Source organism: Enhydra lutris, unplaced genomic scaffold, assembly GCF_002288905.1.
Source record: "Enhydra lutris kenyoni isolate GAN:26980312 unplaced genomic scaffold, ASM228890v2 scaffoldscaffold66, whole genome shotgun sequence".
Taxonomy (NCBI): Eukaryota; Metazoa; Chordata; class Mammalia; order Carnivora; family Mustelidae; genus Enhydra; species Enhydra lutris.
Genome location: NW_019154150.1, coordinates 3,227,191 through 3,238,216, shown reverse-complemented (window position 1 = coordinate 3,238,216; position 11,026 = coordinate 3,227,191). Strand labels below are relative to the sequence as shown.

The window sequence follows — 11,026 nt, the reverse complement described above, 5'->3', positions numbered from 1 at the left end:
TGTTGGGGGCGCCCCCCCCCGGGGGTGGCGCTGGGGGGGCGCCCCCCCCCCCCCCTTTGGGGGGGCGGCCCCCCCCCCCCCCCCCCCCCCCCCCGCAGCTGACTAGCACCGTGGTTCAGGAGTCAGGCAGCCTCCTGTGCAGTGGGTTATGCACCCCGGAGTATCCCAGCAGGGGGCGAGTGCTTTAACCTTTTTGTGCCTTGATTTCCTCAACTGGAAAAAGCAGGGATCGTACTGTGAGGATTACGGAGGTGGTCTGTGCAGAGTGAGGGCTGACTTCATGTCAAGGTTAGTATTAGTAGAGGGCATTATGACCCATAGCTGTCGTCGCTCTGATCTGCACCGATATACTGGGGTGACAGGCCAGTGCTCCCTCCTGTCCAAACCCTTCCATTGCCGATGGGGAACACCCATGTGTGTTTCATAAGGCAGCACCCTGCTCCCCAGCCTCATAGTTGTGAGGTGGCCACATGACTTACTCACAGCCCTGTGTGTTGCCTCCTCTTTGGGGACTCGCCTATCCATTCAGTGCTTTTGGGTGAGGGAAGCCTTTTGGTTAACGTCATGGTGTGGTGATTGGTAGGAAGTGCGGCCTGGGTTCCCAGCCGTGTTTCTTACCACAAAGTGTTGAATTTTCCATGCCCAACTTGGGCTGTCTGCGGCCTGCCCACGCACTGCCATGGTGCTGGTGGAGGGTAGGAGGCTGCAGCTGGGGGCAGAGGGGGGAGTGGTCCCTGGAGACTTGGGGAGGCATCAGGCGCCTGTGCCATGGTGGAGGCGGGACAAGGCCCCCTCCTCAGAGTCCTCATGTCACTTGAGGCTGAGGGCAGGTGCAGGTTTGAGCCTCCAGTTGTCAGAGCTGGAGGGTGCTTTAAAAAGAATCTGTCCATTTTAATTTTGTGCAGAATATGGATGAGGAGGGAAGAAAGCTGCTCAAGGTCACAAAGCTGCACGTGGAGCACTTAGAGCAGCGCTTGGTTTATAATATGTGATAGCTGTTACTATCGTCACTATTATTGATTAGTTTGTGCATTTTTGCACACTCATGTGCCTCGTATGGGTGACAATTAATATTTGTTTACTGCTTTGCCGTTTTCCATAGTAGCTAATACTGGTTTCTGACTTGGTGCCTACTGCTTTGCGTGGATGGCTGCTTTTAATCCTCGCCACAGCCCCACAGTCTGGACCATTAATTATTTCCACCTCACAGATGAAGAGTCTGATTTACAGAGAAGTCCCCTGCCCAAGATCACCTAGTTAGCAAGCAGCTTAGTTGAATTCAAATCCAGGTCTGTTTGACCCCAAAGCACTGAAGTTCTGAGCCATACAACGTAGTCAGTCCAGCCTCCAGGGGCCCCCATGTTGTAGGTGAGAGACATGATGCTTAGAGAAGCCAAAGAACTGTGTCCAGGCCACACGGCCAAGACCACCACTCAGTGCTCCTCTTTCCCTGCACTGCTCTGATTGTGGCCCTCTGTCTCCTGACCACACAGGATCCCGTCTGGCCACCTCTCGTGCCACAGTGACCAGTGGGCCTGTGGCACTGAGCTCCCAGACCGGTCTGGCTCCGGAGGCCCCCATTCTGGCTCTGTTGGTACAGGGAGCATTGCCCAGATGGTGTTTATTCTCGCATGACTACTGTGTGTATATGTATATTTGTTGATTAAAATATTACTTGCTGTATTTTGTAGCAACATTAAAAAATATTACAAATCTCCTCCTGCCAACAAGAAGCTTGCCAATGTTTTCCTTAACCCCTCACTCACCAAGTGGTGTGGTTCAGTTGATGCCCACCCCCACCCCCTCCCAGGCTGGGCTAAGGAAATCGGAGCCTGTGACTCACCTGTGTAGAACCCTGCCATACCTTCCTTGGTCCCTGGATCAAATTTGGGCTTTTTACATCAGTGGGTCTGGGTTTGTGGTCTTGCCTTGGCCTGCCTCCTTGGCCTGGTCATCTGGTCCCGTTTTCCTTCTCACACACTGGCCTTCTGTTAGGTACTTGGATGTGCCAGACTCCATTCTTCTCAGAGGATTTGCACTTACTCACGCCTCTGCTTGGCTCTAGATCATTTTCTCCAGGATCTCAACATGACAGTATAGTCAGGGTCTCTTCATGTGGGGTGGGAGTATTGACATTAATGTCCTCCCCTCTAGGGGACCTTCCCCAGTGCCTATGGCTTCCTGCACCACCCGCTGTGTGCCCCCATCACCGCAGTGCTGCATTTTATTCTTTTTAAGCACTTGTCACCTAATGTGCTTCACCGATCTTTAAGACACACATTTTAATATCTCTGGAACAGGAGATCATATAATAGGTGGAATATTAATTTCATTGGTGTTTTTGTCTCTCTTCAGATTATATGAAAATAACTGGGTGATTTATAATTGACGGTGTCTTAGGTTGGATGAAATAGAATTTGTGAAATTATTTACTTATTAATTGTCTCTCACTTCCCCTGAGAATGTAAGCTCCATGAAACAGGGACCGTGTCCCTTTCACGGCTGTTTTGTTGTTTCTTCTCACCCATGGTTTCTAGAACATTGCCATCACACCATGGATACTTAATAAACAGATACTTGATGAAGGAAAGTGGGTTGTCATTACGGAGCCCTTGGCCAGGCTGCTCCCTCTGGTCCCCACGTGGCTGCACTGCCATGGTCTTTTCTCTGTGTGCAGTGCACACTCTTCCTGGTCACATGGCCCTTCTCCACAGCGAGGACTGGGGCCTTACCAGCCATGGCTGCCTCTTTCGTGCACATCACACATGTCACTGATGCTTCACCCACAGCCATACGGATTCTAGGACCACTCAGTGTTCTCTACCCTCAGGACACGTGCCCCGCGCGCCCTGTCCCTCAGAGGACTGGTGCATCTCACCGAGCCCACTTGCAGATGGAGGGAGGAGGGGAGCCATGCCCTGTGGTGTGCTGGTAAAAGTTTAACAGCCAGATCTCTGCCCAAGAAAGGTCCCCGATGTGTGGTATTTGCTAATTTCCGTGGTGGAAATACTCTGTATCATGGCCAATTTCAGGCTACTGTCATGAAGTCAACCAGTTTGCAAAATGGCTGAAAATTTAAAAATCGGCTCTCCCGAGCTGGCTCCAGCACACCATTGGGGCACCCAAATCTTTCCCTGCAGCCTGAGTTCACCGTTGAGTGCCAGCTCCATGTCCCCACTTGCCTGGAAGAGCATTCCACTGCAGCCGTGCTGTCGCCCTCCATCCAACCTGGTGTCCCACCTTGGTCCTCTGCACAGTAATTTGAGCAAGAAGTGGGCACACTGCTCTGTGGAGCTACCCCTCCGCTTTCCTGACACTGACTCATTTCAGGTCTTAGTTGCTGCAACCGTAATAAAGGAGGGAGCCAGCAGGCTGGTAGGGGCTCTTTCCCTGTTCTCATCTGAGACTTCTATCCACATTCCAGCTCATTGGCTACTCTTCCAGAATAGTCTCTTCTTGATTTCCCTTTTCCTGGCATTCTCATGTTGTCCCACTAATTACTCTCCTTCGTTCCTTACTGAGGCCACCAGGCAAAACCTCTCATTCCATGCCACCACCACTGCTGCTGGTGCCACACCCGCTTGTCACTTCATGATCAAGGTTCCGCTGTCCACTCCACTGCTCCCTGTAGCAGTGCTGAGTATCCTCTGAAGAGCACAGTCTTGTGTTCTTTCCTGGCTCCGAAACTTTCAGCAATGCCCTGCAACTGTTGGAGGCCTTCTGCCTGACTTTGAAGCCTCTCTCAGTATTGGCTTCATCCAGATCCACCTTTACAACCCACACCTTCCAAAATGAACTTGGGGCTGCAGGCACCCTGCTCTCTGACTGTCCGTACCCCTGTTCTCTGTGCCCTGCCCTGCACGGTACGAGGCACCCCAATACACTGTAGCATCTGTTCTGTCGAATTCTGCTCTCACCCTCAGGAACCCACGCAGGCACACCTTTCGTGGGATACCCTGCTTTTGCTGAGTGACAGTCCTGTCTGGACTGCTCATTTTTGTCTTTCTCTCTTTATTGGTAGCTGTCTTACTGAAATATGATTCACATACCATATAACCCACCCATTTAAAGTGTATAAGTCCGCGGCGCCTGGGTGGCTCAGTGGGTTAAAGCCTCTGCCTTCGGCTCAGGTCATGATCCCAGGGTTCTCGGATCGAGCCCCACATCGGGCTCTCTGCTTAGTGGCGAGCCTGCTTCCCCTTCTCTCTCTGCCTGCCTTTCTTGGTATCCCCCCAATAAACCATTCACGGTTCTGTCTCTGAAAAAAAAGATAAAGTGTATAAGTCCGTGGTTTTTAGAATTTTCATAGGGGTATGTAACGATCATCACAGTCATTTTTAGAATATTTTCACTAAGCACAAGGCAACCACTAACCTACTTTTTGTCTTTCGAGGTTTGCCTATTCTGGACATTTCAAATAAGTGGAATCATACGGTGTGTTGCCGTTTGTGTCTGGCGTATTTCAGGTTTGTGCTTTTGGTAGCAAGTATCAGTACTTCATTCTTTTTTACTGACAAATTATGTTCCATTGTGTTGATAGACCATATTTTAGGACCCATTTTTTATCTGATGAACATTTAGGTTCTTCCTACTTTTTGGCTATTATGGGTAATCCTGATAAGAGCATCCATGTACAAATTTTTGTGTGGATGTATATTTTCATTTCTCTTGAGTAGATACCTGGGAGTGGAATTGCCAGATCAAATGGTAACTCTCTGCTTAACGTTTTGAGGAACTGTCAGACTTCCATGGTGGCGGTGGAACTTTATGTTGCCATCAGCAATGTATGAGGGTTCTGATTTCTCCATCTCCTTGCCAACATTTGTTATTATCTGACTTTTGATTGTAGCTTTCCTAGTGGGCACGAAGTGCTGTCTATCTCATTGTGGTTTGAATTTGCATTTCTCTAATAAGGAATGATACTGAGCATCTTTCATTTTTGTATTAGCCATTTGTATATCTTTCTTGGAGAAATAACTGTTCAGATTTTTTTTTTTTTTACTCATTTTTAAAAATTGGGTTATTTTTCTTTGTATTATTGAGTTGTGGGAGTTTTCCCTGTCCCTTGTCATGTGTATGATTTGCAAATATTTTCTCCCATTTTATAGGCTGCCTTTTCACTTCCTTTATTGTGTCTTTTGGTACACAAAACTTTTTAAGTCCAAAATACCTAATTTTCTTCTGTTGCTTATGCTTTTGGTGTCATATCTACAAATCCACTGCCAAAGCCAGAATCATAAAGACTTACCTCTGTGTTTTCTTTTATTTATCCTTATATTGTTTTAGCTCCTCCATTTAGGTCTCTGATCCATTTTGTATTAATTTTTGTCTAGTATGAGGTAGCCATTCAACTTCTTCCTTTGCATATTGAAACCCAGCTGTACCAACATCATTTGTTAAAGAGAACAAATGAGGGTTCTTTCCCCCATTCAGTTGTCTTGGCCCCTTGTCAATCAATTGAACATAGATACATAGGTTTATTTCTGGATTCCCGACTCTCTTCCACTGCTGTGTATGCTTGGTCTTCTCTTGTCCTATATTCTTAATTAGCTATTTGATTTGTATTTATTTGAAATACTAGAGGGACTCAGTATAATCTTTGGTTGCTAAAAAACGTTCATGGTAAACAGTTACAACACAGCAGTGCCCAAAGTGAAAGCCCTTCCCCAGCTGCCCACTAACCATCATGTTTTCTCTGTAGCCTCATAGATGTTCACTTCTGACCAGATACATGTATTTGCATATATGCATATATGTGAAAGTTCAATGCACGGCTGCATTTGTGAATGTATACATGTACATACTGACATATTTATATCTGTATGTCTGCATTTCTACAATTGCATATCTCTTTTTACAAAATTGGGCTATACAAAGCATTCTATGACTCTAAACATCGAGAAGCTATCCCATACACCCTTCATGTCAGTAGTATGTTTTACCTCATTCTTTCTTAATGGCTCCATCATATTTCATAGAAAGCACACACCATCATTTTTTCATCCAGTTCCTTATTGTTGCATATTTATGTTTTTTCCTTTTTTTTTTTTTTTTTTTTTGTTTTCTATTCCATTTCTGCTGTGTTCATGTGGGAGCACTTTTCTCAGCTGGGTACCTGGAAGTGGAGTTGCTGATCATGGCTTTTGTCTGAAAGTCATTTTTAATGTTTATCCCTCAACTGTGCTTTATGATGCCTTGCGTATATTAGGTACTTAATAAATATTTACTGAAGTGAACTCTTAAGGGTTTTTACTCTGGATTTATCCCTAGCTTGCTATTTCATTTCGGTAAACTGTTTTATGACACCCTCATGACTATTTCACTTCCACTGAAATGAATGAAAGTGTTGGTTATCCAGTCTTTATTAGGGGGAACTGTGGTGGGATGAGTTAGGCAGTGTTGTCATGTCTACTCTGTGTGTGGTGCTGGGAATATATGGAGAGGAGTGGGAGGTCATCCCAGCTTTTGAGGTGTTCACAGGTAGGACAGATGGTTCTTCCCTAAGAGCACACATGTGTTATGATGGGAGTGAAAAGGAAGGCGAGGATTGATGCTTACTTAGAGTGCTGTCAGGGGAGGGACCATGGAGGAGGGACACTGAGATGCCCTAAAAGGAAGGGGAAGCCTTGGACAGCTGGAGATGTCCTGGGACTGGACGGCTGCTGCTGGTTCTTGGCCAAGGAGCAACATAATGGGTGCAGAGGAGGTGAAGAAAGTTATTCCACAGAGTGCGGGGTATGTGCGGGGAGCAGTAGGAAACTGCTGGAAAGCCAGTGGGGGACATGCTGTGGTCAGCCTGGAAGCCACACAGGGCTTTGGCTCTAATCTTCTAGGACTGGGCTACCTTGAGAGGTTTTTGAGTAGAATTGTATCATTGAAGTTGGTCTGGAGGAAGTGGTATGCTCAGTCAAGTGGGGACATGGATAAAGGGCATCTTCATTTCCAGAGGTTTCTCTGATACAATTTTTTCCTTGTCCGTCTCTTCCTATCCCTCAATTCTTCCCTTAGCTGTCTGAAAATGTGGTTCACCGCATGAAGGATTCCAGCCAGTCTTGCCCAGCGGGGCAGCCTGCTTCCCCTCCTGCCCCTCCACCTTCTACATTTGGCACCTGCAAAGGCCCGGAGAAAGGTATGGTGGCTTGCAGGGATTCTCTGGAGGGCGGGAGTGGGGTGTGAAAGAAATGACAAACAGCCTTCCTGTCAGAACAGATTTGACAGCTAATGTGGCTCCTGTTTGTTTCTGGGTGATGTAAGCAACTCCTTTCTGATAACTGCCTTTTAGGAGAGAGTGGCTTTCATACGTGACAGACACTGTCTGCTCTGATGAAAGCAGCACATTAGTCAGAGTGCCTGTGACTGGGGCCAGACAGGCTTCCTCGCTGTTTCGTTTCTCCGTATGTAACAAATGAAGCGAAAGGGCTTGGTAACTCAGGTAAGAAGTTGCTGTTAAGAATCCCTAAGAGACGCACTGTCATTACTGTTCGGCATGGTTCAAAGAGTGATAGGGGCTTATGTGAACTGGGCCAGCTCCAAGGAATTGAGTTGATTTGAGCGTTGACCTCAGCACCTCGAACCGAGCGCTCACGTCAAGTGGTCCTGACCTGGCTCCTGGAACGGTTCACTCTGGGCTTCTAGCAAGGCCTGCCACCCCATACCTTTCAGGGGCTCCTCTTTCTGTGCCCACACTGGGCTCAGAGCTCATTTGTTTCCTCCTCTGTGGGGTCCATGACAAATTGAGGAATTTGTGCTTTTCTCCAAACAATGACTTTCAGCAAACACAAAGGAATGAAACAATTTAAAAAGGGATATAAGGTACAGAAATATTAAGATATTACAAATAAATTTGGACAGTCTTTGGGGCAGCTGCTATTCTCTTCAATAAATACCTCTTTATGAGAATCTGGGTCTTATCTATCACCTGCAACTTGTCTTTTCTGCCAGTTTTCCTTATTAGATTGTAAGGCTGTAGAAGATACCCTGTCCACTCAGCATTTATTGACTGCTAGCCGGGGATCAGGACAAGTGCCTCGTGCTTGTGCATGGCGTTGTGTAGACAGGGCTGCCACCTTTATGGCACACACGGCTCTAGTTAAGGAGCCAAATGCATAACCCTTTAGGTTACATGTATCATAATGAGGCAACACTAGAAGCATACCCGTGGCCAAGGTAGCACAGAGGAGTGACTCGTTATTTTAGTGAGGGGCTTCAAGGGGAGATGATGTTTAAGTGGATTTTGAGAGATAGAGCAATGGTAGATGGGCAGTTCAGGCATGGTGAACAGCATAAGTATAGGCCCAGAGGAGTGGCACAGCCTGGCCTCTATGGGACCCTGGAAGTGATTTGCTGTCTCTGGAGTACAGAGTACAAGGAAAGGGGAGCTCTTGGGACTGTCCTCAGGGGCCAGGTCACAGACCTCTGCACAGAGGCCAGAGAGCTCTGCCTGCACCCTTGATGGCCAGGGGCTCTAAGCAGGCCTGCTACCAGCTTGCCTCTGTATTGTCTGCCTCAGGGCTTCCCGAGCATTAGAGCAAACTGGTACCTGGGTTTGGACCCACCCTGAGATCTCTTTGACTATCTACCAGTGAGGGGGCATACGAAATTCTTGAACATGCTCTTGTCCTTTAAATAACAACAATAAAGCAACTGACAGGAGGGTGGGGTTGAAGAGGGCTCTAACTTAATCCAGTTCACTTTAAAAAACTGGATTAACTCTGGTGAGAGGGGGAAAGTGATAAAGTAAGCAAAGAAGGCCAGAATCTAACACGTACACGTCAGCTTCAGCTTCAGAAAATGAAAGAAGCACTGGTCTCAGATTTGGTAAGTTTCAGCAGTTTAAGGAGCAAGAATGGTGGTTCATTTGTCATTTGGTTTTAGTTATAACAAAGTATTTTGCTGTTTAAATGATTGTGAGTATGAGTTTCTGAATACTAAAGAACAGTCAGCATAAATGGGCTGTCTTGAAGTTGACTGATTTTAAGATATTTTTACTTTTAAAATCAGTGTTTGCTTTCATTTCAGTGATGGAACAAGATTAGAAAAAGAAGTTAAAATTAAATCCTTATGTCACACCATACCTCAAAATAAATGTCAGAGGAAATAAAAGATTTAAATGTATGAATTGAAGCCATAAGACTACAATAGTAGTACATATAAATACAGTAAGTAGACTTTCTAAGCACTCCATCAACTCCATCAAGAAACCCTAAATTAAGAGAAGTGGGAAATGTAACTCTAAGGCATTAGACAATTTAGAAAAAAAATAATTGAAGAATGAATGATAAACTAGGGAGATCTAACATGACAGATTATTAATAGTCCTGATACAGAGAGTTCTTAGAGATCTTTGACAACTCAATAGAAAATGTGTACGAATGCTTGTAAACACGTGATGAAGTTCTCCACGTTGCTAATAGTGAAAGACATACATAATAAGTGCTCCCGAGGGTCAGGGAAGTGGGCAGGCTCCTAAATGCAAGGTCGGAGCGTGGATTAGTGCCACATTCTCTGCCATAGGTAGATACATTGTGTTTGTAGTTACAAAATAAGAAAGTTGTATGAAAAGCAGAAGTAATTGTGATAAATTATATCTCAATAAAGCTGTTGTAAGTAAACAAGAACAGGGGCATTATGTCAAAGTCAGAACTGGGCAGTGGTTTACTATTTTTTTTTTTAAGGTTTTATTTGTTTATTTGTTAGAGAGAGCAAGAGCGAGCACAAGCAGGGGGAACAGTAGGCAGGGCAGGCAGAGGGAGAAGCAGGCTCCCCACTGAGCAGGGAGCCTGATGCGGGACTCGATCCCAGGGCCCTGGGATCATGACCTGAGCTGAAGGCAGCCGCTTAACTGACTGAGCCACCCAGGCATTCCTGGTTTACTGTTTTTTCTTCCCAGTTGAGAACCTGGCATGCTACCGAGGAGCACTTACGTGTGCCCTCCTTTCTGGGTGGAGCACCACTGTGCCCGTCCTCCTGTGAGAGGTGGCCTGAACGCATGAAACATAGGATGATTACTTTCGGAAGTGCCTCCCTGAAGTGTTGAGTGCTGGAGCCTCTGAGTTCAACATGCTTGAAAAGGTCTTGGCAGTGGAATAGCAAATCCTTGCATGTTCTCTCACAAAGCCTGGTTCTTCTGCAGTATTTTTATGGAGTCCTAGGTGCTGCTGCTTTAGAAACTTGAGAAGGACCGGGGATGGGGGGGGGACATTCGGCCAAGGCCACAGAAAGTGTTGAGCTTTGGCTGAAATATGGTTTAGGAAGGGCAAAGTTTGTGAGGAGAGGGGAGTAGCAAAACCTTCAGTGTCTCCAAGTGGTGGAGAGACGAGTGGACTGGGTTTGCTTAGAAATTGCCAAGTTGGGACGCCTGGGTGGCTCAGTTGGTTAAGCAGCTGCCTTCGGCTCAGGTCATGATCCCAGCGTCCTGGGATCGAGTCCCACATCGGGCTCCTTGCTCGTCAGGGAGCCTGCTTCTCCCTCTGCCTCTTCCTGCCATTCTGTCTGCCTGTGCTCTCTCTCTCTCCCTCTCTCTCTCTGACAAATAAATAAATAAAATCTTTAAAAAAAAAAATTGCCAAGTTGGGGTGCCTGGGTGGCTCAGTGGGTTACAGTCTCTGCTTTCGGCTCAGGTCATGATCCCAGGCTCCTGGGATCGAGCCCTGCATCGGGTTCTCTGCTCAGCGGTGAGCCTGCTTCCCTCTCTCTCTCTCTGCCTGCCTCTCTGTCTACTTGTGATCTCTTTCAAAAAAAAAAAATAAAATCTTAAAAAAAAAAAAAAAAGAAATTGCTAAGTTCATGGCCATTAAAAGGTAGCCCTTACAACAACTTAAGAGCCCAGTAATATTGGGGCGCCTGGGTGGCTCAATGGGTTACAGCCTCTGCCTTCGGCTCAGGTCATGATCCCGGTGTCCTGGGATCGAGCCCCACATCGGGCTCTCTGCTCGGCAGGGAGCCTGCTTCCTCCTCTCTCTCTGCCTGCCTCTCTGCCTACTTGTGATCTCTGTCTGTCAAGTAAATAAATAAAATCTTTTTTTTT

The 11,026-nt window shown here is 46.6% G+C and overlaps 1 protein-coding gene across 2 annotated transcripts in view; it reads left to right on the top strand.

Annotated features, from left to right (window-relative positions):
* LOC111159074 (coiled-coil-helix-coiled-coil-helix domain containing 6) overlaps positions 1-11,026 on the top strand; it is a 244,275-nt gene that overhangs the window by 12,662 nt on the left and 220,587 nt on the right. For both annotated transcript variants that reach the window (XM_022521457.1, XM_022521458.1), the window contains exon 2: positions 7,009-7,129. In XM_022521457.1, coding sequence (XP_022377165.1) covers positions 7,009-7,129 — 121 coding nt within the window. The remainder of the gene's footprint in view (positions 1-7,008; positions 7,130-11,026) is intronic.